Genomic DNA, 27,954 nt, shown 5'->3' with positions numbered 1-27,954 from the left:
CATTAAAACCTGAGTTACCAGATTTCCTGGTCTGCTTGTCCCTTCCTTGGCCTTAATCCAAAAATCTGCTGAGGAAGATTTGTTAGTAAACTGAGAGTTGTCATGGTCCCTCATTTGCTACACAAAATTGAGGACTTTAGAAGTCTATACAGATTCAATTGTTCAAAGTCCATGACACACCCAAATAGTATTTCCTTTTTTGTGTTTATCTCATAACTTTTGCTGAAGCCTCCGGTCTCTTCATAAACGTAAACTTTACCGTGTGTGAGGATGTCGTTGGTAGATGGAGTCTCAGTCCTGCAGCTGGTGAGACATGGCGCTCCCTCCCAGCGTGTCTTTCCTTCTAACCTCAATCTGCTTAGACACTTCCCAGCAATCCTTCAGTTTCTTAAAGACAGCCTTTGGGGACTTTAAAAAAAAAAATGTGTATTGTCTATCAGGATTACATCCTTAACAGAAACAGATTTGAATCCGGGAGACATTGAGTCCCTTGTATTGCTTATTTGTCACCTGACAAAAAATGGTGTAGTTTCTTGATTTGGGTGAGTTATACGAAGGCTATCCAGAGTATCCAACCGTGTGACATGAAAAATAGTATTAACAAGGGCCAGATACTTCCTGGACAGCCCTTGTGTAGAGAGACAGACTCAGTTCTGGAAGCCTCTCCTCTCAAGTGAGATGAAGAAAAAACCAGCATGAAACCAGGGGAGGCAGTTTGAGGCTTGTCCTCAGGGACCGGTGCAGCCACTCTGCATTCTGACCCCTTCTGTCTCTACTTCCTGCCTAGCAGTATTCAGTGCTACTGTGAATTAGTTGCTAGCGACACACCTGGACTTTTTCTTTTCTTTAATTTTTTGTAAATGAGCCTCAGGAGCAGGCTTGAAGGCTAAAGACACCATACAGGAAAAGTCTAAAGGGACTGGGATGGCAGTGATGGGGGAAAGTCTCATCTCTGGGCCTCCGTGGTAAGGCATGGAGACTGTGCAGACTTGTGTTAACCTTTGCACACAGGTGTGTAAATGTCTGTTTGTAGGAAAGAAAAGAAAAGCTTATGGGATGACTCCATAAGCCAAAAGGATTCAGTTCTTTAGTAAGAGCTGAAAGAGCCACTTCCTCCAGCACTATCTCAGGGAGATAACCTTCTGCAGAACCCCTGTAGCCTGGGACCCTCTAGAGCTCCCAACCGTCCCTAGGGAAGCAGAATGGGCCTGTGACAAAAGCTTGGACTGTGGAATCAGCAAGGTTGAAATCCAGTTCTTGTCTCCCAAGGAGAGGTGCTGGTAATGTCCCCGAGGCCTCATTTCCTTATCCATAATAATGAGGATGGTAGGCTCACGCTGTAATCCTAGCACTCTGGGAGGCTGAGGCAGGAGGCTCACTGGAACCCAGGAGTTAGAGGTTGCCGTGAGCCAGGCCAATGCCACGGCATTCTTGCTAGGCAACAGAATGAGACTCGTCTCAAAAAAAGAAATGAGAATAACAGAATTCATTTCTGAGCACTTTTGACTGTTAATGAGACATGTGAATATGTAATGTAGCACAGTTAGGTTAATTACTAAATGTTAGTTTCCCTACTCTGCCTCACTGCAGAGCTGCCACCCTAGAGATCTGAGTGGGACCGACGGGAGAGCCATGGGAATAGCCAACACAGCTGCCCCAGGCCTGTGTATGGTGCACCCTCAGGGCCACCAGGGCATCCTTTCCTTGCAGATTTGCCCCTGTGCGGCTCCTCCACAGAGGCTTTGCCTGCTCCATATTTGCAGGGGACGAATGAGATGGTGACTGGAGCCTGATGGGCCTTAGGGAGAGATGGATCTGTCACCCCAGCAAGAGTATTCCAAGTGGCTGAGTTCTGCGTTTAATTTTCAGTGTGAATGACTGAGAAATTAAAGGGCCCTAAAAGAAAAATTAGTTTCAGGACAATGTTTCTGAAAGATAAAACAACAGCAGCACAGTGGCTGGGTGGAAAATAATAGAAGGGACCTGAGAGACTGGAAATTCCAGTTTGATTATGGGTACACTTCACTGGAATACAGTGTCCACACTCCGCAGTCCCTGGGTGTGGGCTCCCGGGCTGCACCAACATCTGAGCAAAGCAGAAGCTGGGTGTTGTTAGGTCCCAGCTGCCGGCTGAGTCTCAGCCGAATGGCGTGCGTTTCAGATACTAGCTGTGTTTTCCAGCCTTCTCTGCACCTTATGTAATAATCAGAGGTGAAAAGGTCCTCCCTCATTTGCAGCTGTGGTTCCCCCTCCCCATGAAGCCAGGAAGCATAGATTTGTATTTTTTGCCTCCGTTTCTCCCTCCCCCAGCATGCCACGGTGCACATATGGTTTCTGTTTTCCTACGCCACAGCAAACCACAAGCAGTTAGTTGCCCATTGTAAACACACCTCTGCATATCAGCACAGAGCTGGCTGCACCGGACTCACCAACTTTCTAGGTAATAGCCAATCTAGAATAAGGAAGAAAAAAAGGCTAAGCAGCAGATGGCCTCCTGAATGCTAAAACCGTATTTCCATACGCAGGGTTTCTCAACCTCAGCACTCTTGACATTTGGGCCAATTAGTTCTTTGTTGTAAAGTGTTGTTCTGTGTGTTATATTTAGCAGCATTCCCAGCCTCTATGCACTTGATACCAGCAGCACCCTCCATTCTAGACTGCTCTGGTTATTGCCAAATGCCCCCAGGTGAGCAGCAGAATTGTCCGTACTTTAGAATCCCTGCTACAAAACATAGTAGCAACTTTTCATTTAGTATCTTCCTTTACCTATTTTATTGCTGAACTTGAGATAAATTTTTTAAAATGTATTACCTAAAAATGAATAAATTTAACAGGGACACTCAGCCTCTTCCCCATTGGTAATTATACTTGTGGAACATTTGTTTTACAGACCTTCATTTAAAAGTCCACTGGGGCAGTTAAAACAACATAAGATGACTTTCTTAGAAGCTTTCCTGGAATTTAAATTAACCACCATCATTAAACATTCCCTTTGTCAATAACTTGACCTGCCTACTCAGATTTTTTTAAACATCAGTTTTGTCTGGCATGTTTTTCTTTTCTTTAGGAACCATGTTGCTTATGTGTAAATTGCCCATCTTTTTACAATCTCTGCTCAATGAGTTAATACAATGAATCTCTGGTAGGAGACAGACGCGGGAGTGAAAATATTTCTTCTTAACCACAAGAAGAGATTTTTTTTTTTTTTTTTGGTGTACAATGCCTTTTAGCTATGGATACCCAGGGCACCGTACCCACAGAGAGAGAGAGCAAGCTTTCTACAATTGGAAAATTGCACTATACTTGCACTAAAACCTTTCATAAATTTCTCATGGAAGAGACAATCCAAATAATGGAAGTTTCTTTAAAATTCCACATGCCTTGATACAGAAGAAGGCCTTAAGTTTAAGAGAAACACATTTAAATGGGGATACCTTGTAATCCAAAAATAATTTTTACACATGCATGTTTGTTTTGAAGTGAGATGAACTCTTATTTACAGAATTTGGTGGGTTTTATTATGTAGTATTAAGCATTTTCACTGATGCTATAAGAACATTATATCTGCACAGAAATGGATTTAGACAAAATTGAAAAATTCCAGGTGGACCAATGTAACACCCTCCAAAAGATCTAGGGAACAAAAGGGGAGCTGCCTTTTATTTAATATAAATATTAAAAACAAAAATAACTCTCATTGCTTGAACTTCAGTTATTTAAAAAAGAAAAAAACATGTTGTGTAGTCAGGCATTTATTTTCATCATTTGGACATAATTTTAACCAAAGAAGTAAAACAGTCAATAGTGTTGTAAAACCCACTTAATGCTCTGAGATTGAAACAACTGCTTTATGCCACAGAATTCCTGTTGCTACCTCTGTCAGTGACAGAGTAATTCGTGTGTCTTAAGTGTCAACATGTTTTTATTACTCAGCTAAAGTTGGCTTTGCTGGATTAAATATCATTTAGAATGATCCACTGGCAGCTTGTTTGGGGTTATTTTCGCATTTATGAAAAGAAAATGCTTGTAAGATCCAAATGTTCTTGAAGCTCACAGGTAAAATCTGTTCTCCTGGAAGCCGTGCCCTTCCTTCGCCATCTGAAGGGTAGATAACCCTCTAGATCCCAGTGTGATGCCTCTGACAAACTTATGTGGCTGGTTTATCTCTCTCATCGTTTTATGAGAGGTAGAGGTTCCATGACACTAAAAGAAATGACAGAAACAACATAGCCTGTATGTAGATGCAGAAGGCAGAACCATCCCTTCAAGTTTTAGCTCCATGGAGGGCCACTGAGTAAAGTGCCTTCCACCTATAACTGAGAGGACTGCCAGGACATCACTCCCCTTCACATGGGAAAAATGTCGTTATACTGAATGACGGAAGGCAAGCAGGTGGTTTTTTCTTTGCTCGATTTTATTAAGATGAACATAGTAGGAATCACATTCCCAATCCAGAAGAATGTGTAAGTGTCTTCAGCCTGTTTGCAGTGAAGATGACTGTAACCCTGGAGGGAGATAGGAGAGGGGTTGTACACAAACCACCTTTGTTCCTCCTAATTCCCTGGCATTTTACGTGACAGTATTTGGTTTTGTCAGATGTTTTCCAGTTGAAAGGGACCATGGAAAATTTAAATTTAACTGCCATATGATAGTAGGACAAAAACTAGAACATTAAACCACAGCTCAGTTCTTGTCGTGGTCTGTTTGGGCAGCTGTAACAAACCACCACACACTGGGTGGCTTTTAAACAATAGACATTTATTTCTTACCATTCTGGAGGCTGAGGAGTCCACGGTCAAGGTGCTGGCAGATTTGGTATCTGCTTAGAACCCAATTCCTGGCTCTTGGAGCCTTCCTGCTACGTCTTCACATGGTGGCAGGGCAAAGGGTCTCTCTGGACCCTCTTTTATAGGGGCACTAATTCCTTTGTGAGGGTGGAGTCCTCATGACCTAAGCATCTCCAAATGCCCCACCTCCTTGAACTTGGAGAAGATACAAACATTTAGACCCTAGCAGTTCTCTTCTGTTCCGTTTGTAGTGAAAGTGATTCAAGGCAAGGAAGTGGCTGGCTGTGAGGGATAGAGACACTCTGCCAGCTATACCGCTTTGCCTGGAAACTAGTCTCTTCTTCTTTCAAGTGCCTTAAAAATGAGCTAGGTTATTCTGTGTGCAGTAGTCTGACACTGACTTCTCAAGGTACTTTACGATATTGGATCCCCCCCACTTTAGCCCACCTTCTGGCAATAAAGAAAGCAGCCTTAGGAAGGAGCTGGCCAGCTTGTGTTGTCAGAACGGGGTTCAAAGTGCAGGATTATGGTGTCACTGTTTCAAGAAGGACACCATCTGTCCTTTCTAAAACACAACAAATTACACATCACATTGATTTTTGGACACACGAAACACAGAAGAAAAGGAAATTTTAAAGGATGCTAAAGATACGGGTTATCTTAAGCTTAATGGTAGTAGTTCCTGGAAAGACCACGCTTCTGGAAAATGCCAAACGCTGTGCCTGTGTGTTCTGCTATTCAGAGAGAAAGCTGGCGTTCACGAAGGGGGCACTAAGCAGAGCTGAACTGGGCTCTTGGAAGTCCTGAGATGTACATCTACATACCTGTTACCTGGTTTCTCTGAGAACAGAAATCGCATCTGGCGTAGCGCAGGCTCCAGAGTCTCGCAGAGCCTAGAATCCCACATGTGCCACTCACAGGCTGTGCCCTTCAGTGACAAAGTCACCAAACCCTCTCAGCTCCAGCTTCCTGGTTTATGGAATAGGAATAGCAACAGCACCTGCCACATAAGGTGGCGTGAGGGTCAGATGCAACCTCTCTTGTAGAAGGCTCGGCACAGGGCCTACAAATAGCACCCACTAACTACTGCTGTTATTTTTATTGCTTTCTCTTCACTCACATTATCACCAGTACAATAATCCTATCAAGTAAGTGTTGTTCCTCCCATTTCATAAGTGAGGAAACAGAACCTCAGGAAGATTAAGAAACTTGGCCAAGGTGGCTTGCAAATATACCCGAGGGAAGGGTGTATTTCTTTCTCTGGGATGCAGATATATTGGTACTAAGGTATTCCCAGTCCCAGCTGGACACTTCCCTTCAGGTGTGCCAGGCCAGGCCTCCCCCGACCTAATAAAGAACATTATAGTGCAGGAGCCCAGAGTTTGAGTTCCACGGATCTCAGGCAAGTGATTTTGATCTCCCCGAGGATTAGGAATGGTCCGTGTAAAGCGCCAAGCACATGTTTGGCATTCAATAATTGATCTTCTGTTACCAGTACTCCAACTAGTGGCTATTAAAAAGCAGGCGCTTCCAGAATCACACAGTGAACACCTGGAAACTGGTGCCTGTTATTGTCACCTATAGAGGCCAGTCCAGCATCAGCTAAACCTAGAAGGTACATTTTTGTTGTTGTTGTTGTTATCTTTATGTTTTTATTCTTCTTTTTCTGAATTAATTTTGTATTCCTTGGTTCTCTTCACATTTTTTTCCTCATCACTTTTTTTTTTATTTATTTTTATTGTTAAATCATAGCTGTGTACGTTAGTGCAATCGAGGAGTACAATGTGCTGGTTTCATATACAATCTGAAACATTCTCATCAAACTGTTCAACGTAGCCTTCATGGCATATTCTTAGTTACTGTATTGGAGATAGAAATGTACCTTCTAGAATACAAATGCCTAGAAGGTACATTTCTATCTCCACCTACCTATAAAGGCTCTGCTGGAGGGCAAACCGCATTATCTTTATAGCACAAATCCAGTAGTAGAATCCAAAGTAATAGAACAAGGGGAAGGTGCAGACCACAGCGTCTCTTTTAAATTTACTAACCTGCTGCCAAAAGCCTCAGCCTCGATTGTGCCTGGGCCACACTTTATCACTTACTAAACACACGTTGCTCAACCCAATGGTCAAACATTGGTTCTGCAAATGGAGAAAAAGATTTGTTTGTACTGGGTTCCTTTCTACCATGATCCCATTCTAATAAGATGATTTTAAAGGCTTCCCAAGTATGACATAATGAAAATATCCATATTTCTTTTTAAAACCATCCTAGCCACAGTTGCCACAGTCAACGTCACCAAGCCACAAAGTTTTGTTTTTCCCATAGTATTTTCACTCGTCACTTTTTTTTTGGCCATGTTTTAACCTACCCCAGTTTTCCCATTTTTATCTGTTAGGTATCTCCCACCAAATCCAAAATAATCTTTTAGCCCCACCATGTTTTTAACTATGCTGCTCCCTTTAGGACATCGGCACTCTCTTTTTCACCCTACCAGGCTGTTTTTAGCTCACTTTCAGAGCCATTTTGTTTACAGGCTCCCTGCCTTTCATATGACCTCTGTTGAAGTTCAGATTTTGGTCATCACCAAGGACTTCCCTGGTCACCGTGTCCTCATCTACGGAAAGAGGCTATTGTCCAGGATCAGGCCCCCACGGATCAAAGGTCACACTTGTCCAACATTCTGACTCCATCGCAACACACCTGAGTTTTCTCTCCGTAAAATGAGGAAGTTAGATAGGCAAACACAGGGACCAGATTCCTTCCTGATTCTTGTTGTGAGAGTCTCAATAAGGAACATTTTCAACAGTGTTTTCTTGCCCTTTTCCTCTGTAGACTGTCGATTGCTTTGGGATTACGTCTATCAGTTGCTTTCCGACAGCCGGTACGAAAACTTCATCCGATGGGAGGACAAAGAATCCAAAATATTCCGGATAGTGGATCCCAATGGACTGGCTCGACTGTGGGGAAACCATAAGGTAAAAAGGCATGAGATATCTGTTCTATGACTAGTACCAAAATAAAGTCCTTTCCCCCTGGATTGGAGGACAAGTGTCTTCTTAAGTTTCCCCATTGGGCAGACAGACAGGTGTACAGGAAAGGAAATAACGAAAGATACCTCTTTCCATTTGTGCCATATGTCAGGTGCCCATTTACTCGTGAGAACCCTTGTTACCACTCCCCTTGACCTGACCCTGCCACCCTACTGTCATTGGGAACAGGGTAAAAGGGAAGTACTTTGAGACTCTGTGACTCACCAGAGACCTTTGGGAAGTGGCATTGCTTATCTGCTCAGTTAGAAACTCCCACAAAAGCCCTTTTCTACACAGAAAATACTTACATCATTACTGTGAGATCTCCCCTTTAATAAGCACATGGTGTAAGGAGTTTCATTGCCCCACTGTTTGTTTTCCAAATGGGGAGGAGGGAATAGAACTTAAAACAAATGTTTCCTGGTAAAGAAGACTAGTTGTAGGTAACCCTGATCCAGGCAGCAGACAGGTAGATCTGGGGTAAATCCTGAAGTCACCACAGTGGCAGTGGCCTAGACCTGCTGCCCGAGATGGCAGGGATGTGCCCCAGCTCTGCCCAGGCCTGAGCCTTCCGAGAAGGCAGCAGATAACACAGATGGTGGCCAGATACATAGCAAGACCCCACCAATAGATGCTTCAACATGTAAGTTACAGAGAAAAGTCCCTCTGCTACTCCCACGTTGTGCCGTATCCCCAAGGGCTCTGAACCACTGCGTTCTTGCTTCCACAACAGGAATTTAAACCAAAAAAAAAAAAAAAAAAAATTCTTCCTTAAAATGACACAGCAGAAACACAAATTTGAGAAAGGTGATTGCAATGACAAAAAGAAAGCAAGACATTCTGTGTGGGTCAGAGGGTGAGGATGACCCAAAGATAGGGGAACCTGCAGGAAACTCCTCAGGCACAACAGAGCCCCGTCATGAGAAGAGGAACTAAGGGAGGTTCCTGTGGGATATGCTTTATTAGCTCGGGCTCCGGCTCTCTGAAAAGGGCAATTCACCTTAGGAGTAAATAAACCTTGGCAACAGGGAAAGGAAAAGCTAAGGGTAGAAACTAATGTGCTGGGAAGACAGCAAGTTAGCAGGTAGCATTCCCAAACTGGCAGTGCCCCGGGGAGCAGCTGAAGAGCTTTGATTTTAATAGTTCCCCCAGTGCCTTTTGTGAGGTTCATTTCATTGTGTCTTTGTGCTTTTTTTCTCTCTTCCTCCTTTGAACAAACAGAACAGAACAAACATGACCTATGAGAAAATGTCCAGAGCCCTACGCCACTACTACAAACTAAACATAATCAGGAAGGAGCCAGGACAAAGGCTTTTGTTCAGGTAGCACTTCCTTTTTCTCCTTTCCTTCTTCTGGGAGAATATTGTTTTCTTTCAGTAAGGGGGAGGAGGGACACGGTAAGATCTCTACCTGCCTATGTGATACCCAAAGCCATCATTGCTACAAGTTCTTTTTTCAGAAAAAAAGAAAAAAAAAGTGTTTTGTTTTGTTTTTTACTTCTGTCTCTTCTGTATAAAGCCAATCCCAAATAAACACATGATCTGACTCACCTTTAAAATAATGCAGTGACCAAATAGTATTATCTAGCATTGAAGTCAACATAGCTGCAGAGATCACTCAAAGGATAACTGTCAAGGGCAAAGCAAGGAATTAAACCCAGACTTCCCGGCTCCCAACCCTGTAAGCTACTTTCTGAACCAGGGTAATGACCCATAGTGATTTAATGGTTTATCCAACTGTTGAAAAATGAAATAAGAATTGGATTGGATAGAGTTGAAAGCATCAGACTACATCACAAGAAGTAAGAGTGACTGTGGATTCATGAAAATTTTGTTTCAGGGGTGTGGGGAGAGATATGAGTCATGATATAAAATGTATTTCTTATAAATGCATCCTCATCAGAAATGTCTGAAAGTTGGGGCACTAGAATTTCTCTTTCCAGAATTCCTAGCAGATAATGAGTTCCAGCCCTTTAACCTACCACATAGATTGTGATTCTAAGGACAGTGCAAGAGAAGAGAAAGAATTAGAAGAGGAAGAAGGAGGGATCTAAAGAAGGGACCAATCGGAAGAGGTAGAAGTAGACGTCTGATATTGGTGGTGATTAACTTGGTGGGACCCCGTGCTGGTTCAGAGAAGGTGAGATGAATAAACAGGACCTTAGCTTGTGGGTTTTGGTAAATGGTGCAGAAAACAGCCACAGATAGGGATAGAAGTGTAGGTTTGGAATTATCTATAGGGAGGTAGAAAACAGCACTATGTAGCAGATGATTTCACTGGGATGGATGATAACTATGGGAAAGAGCTCAGAGAACCTAGCCTTTAGCATTCGGAAGGAGTGGTAAAAATAATTGAGATCTTCAATTATTGAACAAAAATGGGAACAGAATGGAATGAATAAAAAGGAAGCCTCCTAGATTCTCCCTAAAGGCCAATATCACCCTGATACCAAAACCAAACAAGGACACAGCAAAAAATGAAAAGTACAGACCAATATCCCTGATAAACGTAGACACAAAAATCCTCAACAAAATTATTATTAGCAAACTGAATCCAGCAGCACATCAAAAAGATAATACACCACGGTCAAGTGGGTTTTATACTAGGGATGGTTTAGCATATGCAAGTTAATAAATGCGATATATCACCTGACAATGACAAAAACCATATGATCACTTCAGTAAACGCGGAAAAAGCATTTGATAAAATTAATCATCCCTTCCTGATAAAAATCTTCAACAAACTAGGCATAAAAGGAACATACCTCAAAATAATAAAAGCCATTTGTGACAAACCCACAGCAATATCAGATATAATGGGGCAAATTTGAAAACATTCCCCCTAAGAAATGGAAAAAACAGGGATTCCCACTTTTACCGCTCTTATTCAACATCATACTCAAGTCCTCATCAAGGAAAAAAAGAAAAATGAAAGGTCTCCAATTTGGAAAAGAGGAAGTCAAAATATCCCACAGCATAACATTGTTTACCATCTAGAAAATGCTAAAGACTGCACACAAAAAAAACTCTTAGATTTGATCATTCAATTTCAGGATATGAAATCAACATAGAGAAATCAGTAGTTGTTCGTATATACCAGTATGACTTAGCCAAGTCCAAATAAAGAGGACAATCCCATTTATAATAGCTACCAAAAAAAACAACCTAGGAATATCTTTAATCAAGGAGGTGAAAGAAAGATCTCTTACAATGAAAACAAGAAAACACTGATGAAAGCAATAGATGATGAATGGGAAAACATCCCATGTTCATGGACTGGAAGAATTAATATTGTTAAAATGACCATACTGCCAAAAGCAATCTACAGGTTCAATGCAATTTCTATCAAAATACCAATGTCATGTTTCATAGAATTAGAAAAACCAACTCTAAAATTTGTATGGAACTGGGCACGGTGGCTCATGCCTATAATCCCAGTACTCTGGGATGCCCAAGTGGGTGGATTGCCTGAGCTCACAGGTTTGAGATCAGCCTAAGCAAGAGCAAGACCCCATCTCTAAAAAAATAGTCAGGCGTTGTGGTGGGCATCTGTAGTCTCAGCTACTCAGGAGGCTGAGACAAGAGAATCGCTTGAGCCCAAGAGTTTGAGGTTGCTGTAAGCAATGATGCCACAGCACTCTACCAAAGGTAACAAAGTGAAACTCTGTCTAAAATAAAGTGTAAAGTAAAAAATAAAATAATTTGTATGGAGCCAAAGCAATCATACACAAAAAGTATAAAGCTGAAGACATCACATTGCCTAACTGGCTATAGTAACCAAAACAGCATGGTACACATAGATCAGTGAGAAAGAATATTGAGCATAGAAATAAAGAAACATACTTAATAGTCACTGACCTTTGACAAAGTCAACAAGAACATGCACTAGGGAAATGACACTCCTTTCAATAAACAGGAAAATTGGATAGCCATATGCACAAGAATGAAATTAGACCCCTTTCTGTCACCATATACAAAATTAACTCAAGATGGAGTAAAGGTGTAACTATACCTGAAACTATAAAAATTCTACAGGAAGACCTAGGGAAAACTCTTCTGGACATTGGTCTAGGCAAAGAATTCATGACTAAGACCTAAAAAGCACAGGCAACAAAAATAAAAATAGATAAACAGTACTTAATTTAACCAAAAACTCCTGCACAACAAAAGAAATAACGGAGTGAACAAACAACCTGCAGAATAGGAGAAAATATTTGCAAAATATACATCTGATGAGGAACTAAAAAATCCAGAATTAATAAGGATCTCAAACAACTTAACAAGAAAGAGGCGATTTTAATTCATTTTAAAAAGTGGGCTAAAGACCGTAATAGATAATTTCAAAAGAATGCATATATATGGCCAACAAGGACGTGAAGAAATATTCTACATCACTAATCATGAAAGAAATGCAAATTAAAACCACAATAGGATATCATTGTACACCAATCAGAATGGCTATTATGAAAAAGGCAAAAAATAGCAGATGTTGATAAGAATGCAGAGAAAGAGGGACTCTTACATACTGTTGTTAGGAATGTAAATTAGTACAACCTCTGTGGAAAATAGTATGGAGATTTCTCAAAGATCTAAAAATGGAATACCATCAGATCCAGCCATCCCACTACTGGATATCTACCCAAATGGGGAAGAAAAAAAAAACCCACATAAAAACAATACCTGCTCTCATATGTTTATTGCAGCAGTGTTCACAAATAGCAAAGATACTAAATTAACCTAATTAAGTATCTATCAATGGGAGATTGGTTAAAGAAAATGTGTGTATATACCTCCTGGAATATTGTTCATCCATAAAAAGAATGAAGTCATATCTTTTGCATCAACATGGATGGAACTAGAGACCATTATCCTAAGTGAAAAAAAACTCATACACACAAAGGCAAATCCACGTGTTTTCACTTGTAAGTGGGAGTTAAAAAATACTCTGGTTTCTTTTCAGATCACATAAATCTTTTGTCTTTTACTAAGTAATGCAGATACATGGAAGCAGAGTGTGCAATAATGGACAATAGAGTCTTGGAGAGGCAGAAGGTGTGAGTGACAGAAGGTTGCTTGGTGGCGACAATGTGCTCAGCTCCTGTGTTGGATGCTCTGAAAGGTCTGACATCACCACAAGGCACTCTATCAATGTAGCAAAATCGCACTTGTAGAACAGCTTCCCTGCAACTGGGCACGGTGAGTCTGGGGAGATAGGACTCCAGACATCTCTGGCTGGTGGGATCTGCCTACAATCATCCCTTTGAGGATACAGGGAGTCAGCAAGGGACTTCTGGACCCCAAGAGGAGGACAAAAACAGTGGGAAACTGGCAAGTGGTTGCGTGTGTTCGATCAACCTAACCATGCCGGCAACCATAAGTACAAGCAGAAGTGAGACTGCAAACCGGAAAGGCCTTACCTGTGAACTGTTTCAGTGTTTTTGGATTGGCACTCAGTTGAACTGCCTTGGGGAGAGCTTGAGCAGGAGTGTGGAGAACTTTGGGCATTGTCTGGGGCCCCAGACACAGCCACTGAGCTGGGCTGCAGGGAGCCATTGTGTGAGAGAACTGCCCCAGCAAGCTCCGCCCTCAGGGTCCCGGAGCAAAGATCCAGCGGAACCTAGTAACCTAGCAACTGAGCAGCCTAAAGGCGGGGACTGAGCTGCCTTACAGCCTTAACCCTTAGGGGCAGAGTGAGACGGTTTTGGCACACTGGAGGCTCGGGCTGTTGCCCTGGGTAGAGTGCCGTAATATCACAGCTCATAGCAACCTCAAATTCCTGGGCTTGATGCTGCCCGGACTTCCATAAGATCTGTGCCACGACCCCTCACCAACCGGGCCTCACATGCCCTGACAAGGAACTGCAGGAGCCGCGCAACCCTGCATCCTCCCTCCAGTGTCCTCCACGCCTCCACACTGGCCCGCTCATCTGGCCAGGGATACTGGTAGCCGCATGCCCTCTGGAGCCCTCCCTGCCTCTGCGCAGAGCCCTTCTCCTGGCCAGAGACTGCTGGAGCCTTGGGCTCTCTGTGCCAAAGTCACTGGGCGCCAGGCACTCCCAGAACCATGCGCACCACCTCTCGCCCTGTTGCTGGATCCAGGTGTGTCACACGCCGGAGCTGTTTCCACAACCAGAACTCCCTAGCTGGAGCAGCCCCAGAGGAACTACACAGGGTCACTCCCTACAAAGATCAAGCAACAATAGAGTGATCCCGCTGGGATCTAATCTTGGAGAGACACCTCCCCAACTCTGAGGACAGCCAGAGGCAATGGTGAAAAACAAACACGAGGCAAAATCAAAAGAAAAACTCTGGCAATATGAATAACCAGAGTAGATCAACTCCACCAAGGATCAATGGGGCAGACACAGCACAAGATCTCATGCACAAACAAATAACTGAAATGTCAGAAATCGAATTCAGAATCTCGATAGCAAATAAGATTGAATTAGAACTCCAAGCAGTAACCCAAAAGATACCTCAAGAATTCAACAAATTCAAAGACCAAATGACCAAAGATTTTGACACATTGAGATAAGAAGTTGCAACCCTCAAAGATCTGAGAAACACAGTAGAATCCCTCAGTAACAGAATGGAGCAAGCAGAAGAAAGGATTTCTGACATTGAAGACAAAGTTTTCGAATGCTCTCAAACTCTCAAAGAGGATGAGAAATGGAGGGCAAAAACAGATCACTCTCTCAGAGAGTTCTGGGATAATTCAAAGAAAACCAATATTCATCTTATAGGGATCCCCAAAAGCGATGAAGTGGCTTCACAAGGCACAGAGTCTCTTCTCCATGAGATTATGAAGGAGAATTTTCCAGACATGCCAAGAGATTCTGAAATTCAGATAGCAGACAGTTTCAGAACTCCAGCACGACTCAACCCGAATAAGACATCCCCCAGACACATCATAATCAATTTCACTAAAGTTAATATAAAAGAGAAAATTCTGAAAGCTGCCAAATGAAAGAAAACCATTACCTACAAGGGGAAGAATATTAGAATAACTGCAGATCTCTCTGCTGAAACCTTTCAAGCTAGAAGAGGATGGTCATCGACTTTTAATCTCCTAAAACAAGATAACTTTCAACCCAGGTACCTATACCATGCTAAACTGAGTTTCATTTATGACGGAGAAATTAAATACTTCAATGACATTCACAGGTTGAAGAAATTTGCCATAACTAAACCAGCTCTCCAGGATATTCTCAGACCTATCCTCCATAAAGACCAGCATAATCCTCCACCAAAAAGTAAACTCACCCAGAAAATTTTTACCACCTTCCACAGTCGCAAAAGGATTAAAAATGTCCACTGGACTCTCAAAAGGCTTATCAATATTCTCAATTAATGTGAATGGTTTAAACTGTGCTCTAAAGAGGCACAGGTTGGCTGAATGGATACAAAAACTCAAGCCAGATATCTGCTGCATACAAGAATCACATCTTACATTAAAAGACAAATATAAACTCAAGGTAAAACGATGGTCATCTATATTCCAGACAAATGGAAAGCAGAAAAAAGCAGGCGTTGCAATTCTGTTCGCAGATGCAATAGGCTTTAAACCAACCAAAATAATTAAGGATAAGGATGGACACTTCATATTTGTTAAAGGTAATACTCAATATGATGAGATCTCTATTATTAATATTTATGCACCCAACCAGAATGCACCTCAATTTATAAGAAAAACTCTAACAGACATGAGCAACTCGATTTCCTCCACTTCCATAGTAGTTGGAGATTTTAACACCCCTGTAGCAGTCTTGGATAGATCCTCCAAAAAGAAGCTAAGCAAAGAAATTTAGATTTAAACTCAACCATTCAACATCTGGACTTAACAGACATCTACAGAACATTTCATCCCAACAAAACAGAATACACATGCTTCTCATCAGCCCACAGAATATACTCCAAAATCAACCACATCCTAGGCCACAAATCTAACCTCAGCAAATTTAAAAAAATAGAAATTATTCCTTGCATCTTCTCAGACCATCATGGAATAAAAATTGAACTCAATAACAAAAGGAACCTGCATACCCATACAAAAAACAAGGAAGCTAAACAACTTTATGCTGAAGGATAGATGGGTTATAGACGAGATTAAGAAGGAAATCACCAAATTTTTGGAACTAAACAACAATCAAGACACGAATTACCAGAACCTCTGGGATACTGCAAAGGCAGTCCTAAGAGGGAAATTTATAGCACTGCAAGCCTTCCTCAAGAAAACGAAAAGAGAGGAAGTTAAGAACTTAATGGGACATCTCAAGCAACTGGACAAGGAAGAACACTCCAACCCCAAACCCAGCAGAAGAAAAGAAATAACCAAAATCAGAGCAGAATTAAATGAAATTGAAAACAAAAGAATTATACAACAGATCAATAAATCCAAAAGTTGGTTTTTTTTAAAGATCAATAAAATAGATAAACCTTTGGCCAACCTAACCAAGAAAAAAAGAGTAAAATCTCTAATTTCATCAATCAGAAATGGTAAAGATGAAATAACAACAGACCCATCAGAAATTCAAAATTCCGTAACAAATACTACAAGAAACTCTACTCTCAGAAATATGAAAATCTGAAAGAAATCGACCAATCCTGGAAGTACACCACCTACCAAGACTTAGCCAGAACGAAGTGGAAATGTTCAACAGGCCTATATCAAGTTCTGAAATAGCATCAACTATACAAAATCTCCCTAAAAAGAAAAGCCCAGGACCAGATGGCTTTACATCAGAATTCTACCAAACCTTTAAAGAAGACATAGTACCTATACTACTAAACCTCTTCCAAAATATAGAAAAAGAAGGAATATTACCCAACACATTCTACGAAGCAAACATCACCTTGATCCCTAAACCAGGGAAAGACCCAACAAGAAAAGAAAATTAGAGACCAATATCACTAATGAATATTGATGCTAAAATACTCAATAAGATCCTAACAAACAGAATCCAACAACACATCAAAAAAATCATACACCACGACCAAGTGGGATTTATCCCAGGGTCTCAAGGCTGGTTCAATATACGTAAATCTATAAATGTAATTCAACACATAAACAAACTAAAAAATAAGGACCATATGATTCTTTCAATTGATGCAGAAAAAGCTTTTGATAATATCCAGCATCCCTTCATGATCAGAACACTTAAGAAAATTGGTATAGAAGGGACATTTCTTAAACTAATAGAGGCCATCTACAGCAAACCCACCACAGCCAATATCGTATTGAATGGAGTTCAACTGAAATCATTTCCACTTAGATCAGGAACCAGGCAAGGTTGTCCATTGTCTCCATTGCTCTTTAACATTGTAATGGAAGTTTTAGCCATTGTAATTAGGGAAGAAAAGATCATCAAGGGTGTCCACATAGGGTTAGAAGAGATCAAACTTTCACTCTTCACAGATGATATGGTCATATATCTGGAAAACACTAGGGATTCTACTACAAAACTTTTAGAAGTGATCAAGGAATACAGCAATGTCTCAGGCTACAAAATCAACACCCATAAATCTGTAGCCTTTATATATACCAACAATAACCAAGCCGAACAAACAGTCAAGGACTATTCCTTTCACAGTAGTGCCAAAGAAGATGAAATATTTGGGAGTATACCTAACAAAGGACGTGAAAGATCTCTACAAAGAGAACTACGAAACTTTAAGAAAAGAAATAGCTGAAGATGTTAACATATGGAAAAACATACCATGCTCATGGCTGGGAAGAATCAACATTGTTAAAATGTCCATACTACCCAAAGCAATATATAATTTTAATGCAATCCCTATTAAAGCTCCATTGTCATATTTTAAATATCTTGAAAAAATAATACTTCATTTGATATGGAATCAGAAAAAACCTCTAATAGCCAGAACATTACTCAGCAATAAAAACAGAGCAGGAGGAATCACGCTACCAGACCTGAGACTGTACTATAAGTCCATAGTGATCAAAACAGCATGATACTGGCACAAAAGCAGAGAAGTAGATTTCTGGAACAGAATAGAGAACCAAGAGATGAATCCAGCTACCTACCGTTATTTGATCTTTGACAAACCAATTAAAAACATTCAGTGGGGAAAAGATTCCCTATTTAAAAAATGGTGCTGGTTAAACTGGCTGGCAACCTGTAGAAGATTGAAACTGGACCCACACCTTTCTCCATTAACTAAGATAGACTCTCACTGGATAAAAGATTTAAACTTAAGACATGAAACTATAAAAATACTTGAAGAAAGTGCAGGGAAAACTCTTGAAGGAATCAGCCTGGGTGAATATTTTATGAGGAGGACTCCCCAGACAATTGAAGCAGTATCAAAAATACACTACTGGGACTTGATCAAACTAAAAAGCTTCTGCACAGCCAAGAATATTGTAAGTAAAACAAGCAGACAGCCCTCAGAATGGGAGAAAATATTTGCAAGTTATACCTCTGATAAAGGTCTAATAACCAGAATCCACAGAGAACTCAAACGTATTAGCAAGAAAAGAACACCCCATCTCAGGGTGGGCAAGGACTTGAAGAGAAACTTCTCTAAAGAAGACAAACGCACAATCTATAAACACATGAAAAAAAGCTCTTCATCCTTAATCATCAGAGAAATGCAAATCAAAACTACTTTGAGATATCACCTAACCCCAGTAAGAGTAGCCCACAAAACAAAATCCCAAAACCAGAGATGTTGGCGTGCATGTGGAGAAAAGGGCACATTTCTACACTGCTGGTGGGAATGCACACTAATACGTCCCTTCTGGAAGGATGTTTGGAGAATACTTAGAGACCTAAAAATAGACCTGCCATTCGATCCTATAATTCCTTTACTAGGTTTATACCCAGAAGACCAAAAATCAAAGACATCTGTACCAGAATGTTTATTGCAGCCCAATTCATAATTGCTAAGTCATGGAAGAAGCCCAAGTGTCCATCGACCCATGAATGGACTAGCAAATTGTGGTACATGTATACCATGGAATATTATGCAGCCTTAAAGAAAGGTGGAGACTTTACCTCTTTCATGTTTACATGGATGGAGCTGGAACTATTCTTCTTAGCAAAGTATCTCGGGAATGAAAGAAAAAATATCCAGTGTACTCAGCTCTACTATGAAGCCAAATTATAACTTCCACATGAAGGCTATAACCCAGCTATAGCACAAGACTATGGGGAAAGGGCCAAGGAAGGGGAAGGGAGGGGGAGGTTTTGGTGGGTGGGGCCACATCTACAGTGCATCTTAGAATGGGTACAGGCGAAACTTACTAAATGCAGAATACAAATGCCTACATACAGTAACTAAGAAAATGCCATGAAAGCTACTTTGAACAGTTTGATGAGAATATTTCAGATTGTATATGAAACCTGCACATTGTACCCCTTGATTGCACTAATGTACACAGCTATGATTTAACAATAAAAATAAATAAATTTTAAAAAAAACAGTGGAACTGGGAACACAGCCATGAAGCCACACCGATATAAATACATTCCTTATTGTAGAAGGCCAACTACTATAAGTGTGTGAGGAACACTGGAATTAGAATAGAATATCACAGAATAGAATATCACCATTTGTCAGCCACTATCATAATGAACTCAGGTGAGACTCATCAGCAGATACTAGAACTCGTGGGTAACAGTCTGAAAGAATGTTTACATTCTCAAGATGTCCCCAGCAAGAGATGCTGCTGGGAGGTGGGGAGGGAGAGTAACTGCAGGGAGAAGAAACCCAGCAACCTCCACCTTGACCTAGCAATGAGGGGTCAACATGGCAGGACGACACATGTTGATATCACATCCCCCAGGAGAGAGGCCCCCAAAGACAAGCATGGCCTCCATGGGATTGCTGCATGAAAGAGCATGACCTGGGTCATTATGGGGAAGCAGCAGCTAACCCCACATCCAGGGACACTCCACAACTGCTGGCCTGTGTGCTTCAAGGTAACCCATACCAGCCAGACCCAGTGGCTCATGCCTATAATCCTAGCACTCTGCGAGGCCAAGGCAGGAGGATCTCTTGAGCTCAGGAGTTCAAGAACAGGCTGAGCAAGAGCAAGATTCCATCTCTACTAAAAATAGAAAAAATTTAGCCAGACATTATGTCAGGCACCTGTAGTCAAAAAAAAAAAAAAAAAAAAAAATGCACTTGTATCCCATGAATATCCATACCAAAAGGAAAAGAACCCTCCTTTCTCTGGCTCTGCCAATCCTTTTCTTCATCCTTCACCCTAAACTTTGTCCTTGGTTCCTTGATACTCCCACTCTACATTTTTGTTACGGATGAACTGATCTTATTGCACAAAGTCTAAATCTTTATATCCAGCTCTAAAATTTCCCTGAAATTCCAAATGTGAATTTCCAAGAGCTTAAAGGATATATCCACTTAAATATCAGTATATTAGTACATATATTAGTATTTAGTATTAGTATTTCAGACATCATGCCTCTAAGACAGACACTCTTATTAGAAATTCCACTCAGAATTTTTTTTTTTTTTTTGAAAGTGAGTCTTACTCTGTCACTCTGGGTAGAGTGCTATGGTATCATATCTCACAACAACCTCAAACCTTAGGCTCAAGCAATTCTCTTGCCTCAGCCTCCCAAGGAGCTGGGACTACAGGCTCCTGCACAATGCCTGGCTAGTTTTTCTATTTTTGGTAAAGATGGGGTCTCGCTCTTGCTCAGCGTGATCTTAAACTCCTGCCACTCAGAATTCTTGTTACTCATCAGGGGCCTCAGCACTGTTTTAAGTAACCAACCTTGACATTAGAGTTGACTCTTCTGTATCCAAGTCAATCATTGTCTATTGGCTATTCAGCACCATCCCCACTTCATTATGGGTTGCAGGGGCCAGAAGCCTGGGAACTACACTTCCCAGAACTTGTTGCCAGAAGGTCCTAAGTTGAAGTTTACCAGTGACAGGCATTTTCCTGAAATTTGGAAGATTAAAAGCAAAAGCATTATCATTGCTTTTCTGGCGAAGGAAGCTGATGTCCAGATCTTATGACTAACATCAAGATTAATGCAACAATCTCTTTGTGCCTCTGGTCCACTCTTGCCTTCCAGATTTGTAATACACACTTGGAGCTTCCCTACAACACTAACATGATTCCCTACACCAGAAATGTTTAGCCCTTTAACTCTTGCCTTTCTAACCTACCCTCAAGGCCCACCTGAAGTCTATTGCCCTTTATGAGGCCGCCTTCAACACCCATACATACCTTCTTCCATCATCTCATGGATTCCTCTGATCCTTAACCTGTATTAAAAATGCAAATCATGATGGGTTAAGTATCCCTTATCCAAAATGCTTGGGACCCTAAATGTTTCAGATTTTCAGTTTAGAGATGCTCAACCTGTACGTTGTACGTAGGAAGCTCTCTTCCCCACAACTAGATCATAAGCTCCTAAAAGGAAGAGGAATACACTTTAATTCTATTTTCTACCCTATAGAGACTTTCAACATATATTTTGCCACAAGCCTGGTATAGAATATCGGAAGCTTAATATGAAAAAGTAGTTAAAATTAGAAGGAAGTCGTTCAGAGGGTCAAATACCACACAACTGTGGAGCTGGCCTCAAAGGCCATTAGTGACTTTAGATGTGAAAGGAGAAATTTTAGCTAGGAGATTCTGAAAGTAGGAGGCAGCCTGTAGACGCTACAGATTATGCTGCTGGAGAAGTCCAGCAACAATAGGCAGGCAAGAAAAGCCGTAGTAGTTCTTAGGTGAAGATGATAGAAGGCCCCAACGGACACGCCAAAGATTGTATTCTTGACTTAGTAAATGGTCATCAGTAGCTTTCCAGCAGGGAAGGATGACAGGAAATAGATGTTCTCTGATAGTTTATTTGGTACAGGGAAGAGGATCTAGGAAGGGGAGCTGCAAGTGGGCAGAGTGGGGCTGTGAAAACGGCACTCCCACAGTGTGGGCAGCACATCTTGCAACCAGGCTGCCTTCCCTTCCTGACCCTGTAAATTGTGGCCAGAACACGTCATGGGTGTCATTTTCAAATGAACCCACTGAACAAGAAGCTAAGGTTTGCTGTGTGCCCCAGCTGCAGAGGAACACAGACTTAAGGGGATTCATTGCTAGCATTTGGGGTGGATCAGTGATAACATTGGAAAACATTCCCTTTCTTTTTGCCTTTCTAATTTTCCAGAAGCTTCACTAATTTGTCCCGTTATTGAATTTTTTTTTTTTTTTTAACATTTAATTGTATCCTTTGGGTTAAATTCAAGCATGGAATACCATTCCCTGGGCTCACTCACAGTCTGGAGCGGAAATGAATGTATAGCTCTCCTGGGCCTTTCTAAAATCTAACTCTCTAAAAATAAAAAACACAGTTAAGTGATTTAGCCCAGGGTTTACCTCAGATGGTCACGCACTAATGTACCCTAAACAGCCCCTAAGGGTGCTCTCTACCTCAGAGTCATCCTAGACTTTTCTAAATAGTCATTTACCACTTCCAGGCAGTCAGAGGAAAGGGTACCTTTTCCTAGGTTGTGCTAAGTTCGTATTAATGTCTGGGGTAAGTAGCTCTCCAGCTATGTAAGATGATGAGCCCTTTCTTTCATATAAGTCAGAGTTCAGAATAAAGGTAATGTCAGAAAAACGTAACATCTCGTCTCTTCCATTTCTTCTTACAAAGGTTTATGAAAACCCCAGATGAAATAATGAGTGGCCGAACAGACCGTCTGGAGCACCTCGAGTCCCAGGAGCTGGATGAACAAATATACCAAGAAGATGAGTGCTGAAGGGACCAACACTCCACCTCAGCGGGCCAGCGGCCAGGGGACCCTCGCCCACCAGGACTGCTGGAGGCATGACAGGGCAGGCCGGCTGAGGCAAGCTGGAAAGGAGGAGACCCAGAAATGGCAGGGACACTTCTCTTGCAGACCAAGAGGGACCCCAGAGCACCTTAGACAAACCACCCAGCAAAGGCGGGGCTGGAATTCTGGCGGAGGGCACGAGCCTGGGACTCACATGTCACATTTCCTTCTTGTTTGGAATCTCTCCATCTGTAACTCCTCACTCTCACCCTCCTACGACTGTCCATGGAGTCTTTTTGGTTTTTTTTGTTTTGTTTTGTTTTTTTAAGAATATGCAGTTTGACTTTTCATCATTCATAGAGGGGAAGACATCTGATGTTTTCCTATGGAAATATATATCATATATATATATATATATTTTCTTTTTTTTTTTTTTGCAAATCTCACAAAGTATAGTGTGGATCAGGTTTGTTCCTGTTACTGTTGGGTCTTAGCTTAGGAAAAAAAGAAAATGCTTTTTAAGAAGAGCGAGTGAAAGCTCTCTTTCTCCCTCCTGCTCTGTTCTTGCTCCCCTCGGTCCACCCTCCCTGCCTGCTGTGGCGCTTCAGATGCCTTTCAGCAGAGTTTAGCCTCTCAGAGAGTGTCAGGGATAGTAGACACCTAAACAGAATTGGTGACCCAGGGGCTTTGTGGCCAGCAGCACAAAATCAAGCCCACATCCCAGCATTTGGTCACCCATCTGAGGGAGGCCAGAAACATCACTGATGCTGCTGTATTCCGGAAAGATGTGCTAACCGAGCCCTTGGTCCCTGAAATGGCCGTGAGAACCCCGCAGCTGGGGCAGAGGATAAGGGATGTGGAAGGCCATGGAAGGCTGTCCAAGTTCTTTGGAAGGTCCCAGAAGCTTGGGAGTAGCTTGCAAGGGCTACAAAGTGGAAAATATGAAAAGACCACATAGGCCTGGCAAGCCAGAAGCTGGGTAAAAACACTCTGCAGTGGGATGGGGGGGATTATTTTTCCAAAGCAGGTTATTGAGACTAGTGAGAAAGAAAAACTCCTCTCTGCTCCATTCCAAAGGCCATCTTGGTGGTCAGCTTCATGCCTCAGCTGATTTTGTTTTGTTTTGTTTTTCCTAGCCCTTTTTAAAAGCTTCCTGATCCCCTCCTGGATACAGAGCATTTGAGAGGAAGGATCCCAGAACACAGTCTCAGTTGCAACCAGTGTTTGCCCAGCTTGGGCAGACAGGAAATTGCTCAGATACATTTTTTTTTCCTTCTTTCATAGCTGTGTTTCAGAAAGGACCCATTTGTGGCTCTTTTTCACCTCAAAATAAGGTCGATAGTATCTCGTAAAATGAGGGTAGTGCCATTCCTTAGTACTTTTGATGATAACAGGTATTTTTAGAAAGCTGTTTTAGATTTTTTTTTTTTTCCTTTTCTAGCCATGCTAATTGACTCTTCCAATATTGGTCCAGAAATCCAACATTCAGGGTGCAGTCTTCAGAAGATTAGGCCTGCCTTGCAATGCACCCTCTCTTTGTCCCCCCTTTCCTCCAGTTGTGGTGGCGATTCACAGCTCCTCAGGGCCACTCATGTGCCACCCACAGCAGTTCCCAGGAGAAGCTGCCAAACACCCCCAGGCTTCTCCTCTGGCCTTTTCTGAGTCAGGCACTTAGAGGTTGGGGACACACAGGCAGGAGGAATATTTTCCCTTTGCCCTACTGACAAGGACACCAGCCCAGGGGACAAAAATACAACCATAGTTCAGGGACAGTGGAACTGAGGAGCTACCCAGGGCTCTCCAGCCTGGCTCTGTCCCTGCCTCTCACTGGAGCACAGGTGGGCACACAGGGTGGCCTCCTGTCACACGCTTCTCCCATTCTACCTTCAGGGAGGTCAGGGACCTTCTGCGTGTCTCTTTGTGAAGGGTTTGGTCTCAAGCTGCTTGAAGGATGCTGAAACTGGTCTGGATCTCAGCATACCACAGACATCTTTCCGGAGTGTTGAGTTAAGAGTCAGTGATAGATTTTTTTAGCCTCTGAGATGACTGATACTGCATCTTAATTGGAGAAATTAAGCTAAGTACCTGGTGTGTTCTGAAGCTGTAGACTGTAAGAACTAAAGAGAAAGGGTGGATTCCTACTGCAGCCTTTTGTAGTAATATGAAATCAGAGACAGGGCATGATGTTGCTAAGATTAGGACATCTCCTTCTGCTCACTTTACCCAAATATGAGAACTCAGTTTCTTACTGTTCAAAGAACCTTACAGTCTAATTATGGAGAGAAATTCCCTTCTGCCTCAAGGATTTCTGTATTTAAAGCAATATCCAGTGAGAATATGTAAGGCGTAGGATGACACCTTCAACTACTTGAAGACAAACTAGAAGGTACTAAGTCCAGCATAGTCATTATACAGGTTGAGCATCCCTAATCAAAAAATTCAAAATCTAAAATTTTTTGAGCACCACCACCATGATATCCCGAGTGGGAAATTACACATCTTTGCACTCTGATGGTTTCAGTGTATACAAATTTTGTTTCCTACACAAAATCATTTAAAATACTGTATAAAATTACTTTGAGGCTAGATGTATAAGGTGCATATGAAACATGTTATGAATGAATTTCCTATTTTGACTTGGGTCCCATCCCCAAGATATCTCATTATTTATATGCAAATATTCCAAAATCTAAAACACTTCTGGTCCCAAGCATTTGGATAAAGGATGCTCAATCTGTATCACTAATAATGATTTCGTGGATTCCCACAATTGCAAAAGTTCTCATTTGTCCTTTGAGAGAAGACCTGGGCAGAGCCGACACTGGGTGTGTAATATTTACACACTGTAGACTGAGTGAATAGACACACTGTAGATGTTGAAATTTCAGACTCAATTTAGCAAACCTTGATGAAGCACCCACTAAAGCCTGTGAGAGTTCCAGAGATCCTTTAGGCATAATCCCTGCCCTCAGGGGGTTTATATTATACCTGCAGAACCCATCCAGTATGAAATTTCTCAGTTCAACACTAAGTACAGGTCATTACGACAGTTTTAAGATACACAAAAATGCACGTGGATGGAAACAAATGAAACCCTCCCTGCAACACCAATATGCTGAACAAGTTGTACAAGTGAATCATGAAAGATGCTGTTAACTGTGTTTCTTGGAAGCAAAATAATGGATCGTAAAACAGACTCTCAAAATTTTCATAGTGACCCATGTACTAGGGGTGATGAAAATTTCACTAGGGCTCAAACTAAAAGCTCGTCTGTCATCTGAATAGTTGGTCTTTCCCTGGAGCATGCAAAAAAGCCCTGCTGTGTGGGGCAGTCTCACTTGTGTCTTGAAATTCTCTTCCCTGCATTTGAGATAGCCAGGCTCTACATCAAAAGAAAGCAGTGGTGATTGGCTGGACTGGTTATGTGGAGATCTTACCTCTAAGATCTTACAGATCTTGTCTAAGGCAGCATCACCAATATCCCAGACCCTTTCGGAAGATCCCCATAGGAAAAGAGGAATAAGAGAACAATAGGTTTTCTCCTTTCAACAGTGTGTGTGGAACCCTCTGATCTTTTGACACTGACACATTGATTTGAGAATGTCCCTTTAGTGGGAATTTAAATGACCATCACAGACTTTACCAACCGGTTCTACCTGTTACTGCCTAGGACGCAAGTAAAAAATACATTTTTGGAACAGTAACTCCCTTTTGCAGAAGGAAACCTAAGTATCAGGGAGGTCATGTGGCTTATCCTAGGAGCAGACAGCATGCCAGGGACAGAGCTAGGATCAGGATCCGGCTTGGCTATGCCCCGATTTGACCCATTCCCCCCACAAAACAAAAGATGAAAGTTTGGGAAAACATCTGGAACAATGGGCAGTTTTCTTTGCCCGAGCATTCGGTGCTAGTTAGAAGCTATTCACTCAGTCAACCTTCTCTTCTGAGCAGAAACCCGGAATAAAGGGACTGGTACAAGGAAGTCAGTGGGGAGGGAGGAGGCAGAGGACACAGTAATCCCTGCCTGTCTAAAACCTCAGAAGACTAACCTGATACTCTTTCGGCCCCGTCTGCAACAACACTAAACAACTGCAAACTCCCTGAATCTTTCACACATGCCAAGTGACCGTTCTTGAAGATTTCTCTTTGTGACTTCAGCCACCTGCAAACCAGAACCAATCTAGTTTTTCTTTTTTTCTTTTTTTTTTTTTTTGTTTTGTTTTGTTTAGTTTCTAATCTCTTGTTTATGAGGTGTGGGGTTCATAAGGGACTGAATCAAATGAATGTAACTATAAAGAAAAAAAACAAAAAAAAAAAAGCCTTTTCTCAGGGCCAGTGAGTTGCAAATAATTTTTAAAGAAAAGCCTATAATTACATCATCTCAATAAATTTTTTATAAAAAAAAAAAATGAAGTCCTGAGTCTCTGTTTTTAATAACATGGAGTCAGACAGGCAAGGTGCTCTGGTGAGGAACATCCTGTCTCCACTCAATTACTGTATAAAGTGCAGTCATGGGTTTCCATGGGCAGGAAGCCTGCATTACAGAGCAGTCTGCGGGATCTCCAGACAAGTGGCACCCAAAAGATCATAGCAAGCCATTCAAAGCGCGACAGCTGCCACAGGTGGGAAAAACTGCCAAAAGAACCGCAATCAGAGATGTGTAGGGCCTATGCTCTGCCAAAAAGCAGCTGACTAAGGACCTAGTAATGCCAGGTCTTCACGTGGTAGAACTGCTCCTTAAACCTGCTGAGATCATGGGTCTGAGCCCAGTAGGTGATGAGCACACAAAGGCTGGGATAGACCTTGTGACTAAACAAGGACTGACATGCCCTAGAAGGACATCACAGCCCAGAGCCACCCCACAAGCTCAGAATGTCTCAGCCACCCTGGTCAGTTGGAGCCACCTGCCAACCAGTGGGCACTTAGGACTTCAAGATCTAATGTCCTCCAGTGGACCAGAACTATCTCTCTGCCATCAGCAGTGGGTGGAAACAAGAAGAATGGAACATGAAGCAAATTCCTTTGCTTTTTAGCAACTTGGAGGTAGGTTTGGAATGCAGAAGTTTGAAATTGATGGTCTCAGTAAATGATAACTGTAGTCTTTCTGTGTTTAGATTGCCCCAGGTACTCTATCTCCTGAATAAGGATCACTGAAATTTGGTCCTACATTCTGGGTCATTAAACCACAGTATCAAATAAGAGTCCAGATATGTCCTATAGTCTAAACATGCATTTGACACCACTATTTCTATAATGCAGCATTAGTATCACTTGAAAATTGCTGAAAATGCAAATGATCAGGTTCCATCCCATAAACTGAATCAGAAACTTTGGCGGCAGGGCCTGGCAATACATCTTA

The 27,954-nt window shown here is 41.8% G+C and overlaps 1 protein-coding gene across 5 annotated transcripts in view; it reads left to right on the top strand.

Annotated features, from left to right (window-relative positions):
- Nucleotides 1–26,981, top strand: part of ETV6 (ETS variant transcription factor 6) — a 247,878-nt gene extending 220,897 nt beyond the window's left edge. For 4 of the 5 annotated variants that reach the window (XM_053555449.1, XM_053555454.1, XM_053555451.1 and 1 more), the window contains 3 exons: nucleotides 7,626–7,768; nucleotides 9,044–9,144; nucleotides 22,475–26,981. In XM_053555449.1, the coding sequence (XP_053411424.1) occupies nucleotides 7,626–7,768; nucleotides 9,044–9,144; nucleotides 22,475–22,580 (350 nt within the window). In that variant the 3' untranslated portion in view covers nucleotides 22,581–26,981. The remainder of the gene's footprint in view (nucleotides 1–7,625; nucleotides 7,769–9,043; nucleotides 9,145–22,474) is intronic. The other variant, XM_053555453.1, reaches the window with a different exon arrangement.
- The last annotated feature ends 973 nt before the right edge of the window (nucleotides 26,982–27,954 follow it).

The sequence above is a fragment of the Nycticebus coucang genome, chromosome 12, assembly GCF_027406575.1.
Source record: "Nycticebus coucang isolate mNycCou1 chromosome 12, mNycCou1.pri, whole genome shotgun sequence".
In the NCBI taxonomy this organism is placed as follows: Eukaryota; Metazoa; Chordata; class Mammalia; order Primates; family Lorisidae; genus Nycticebus; species Nycticebus coucang.
This window is presented reverse-complemented; position numbering and strand designations above follow the sequence as displayed.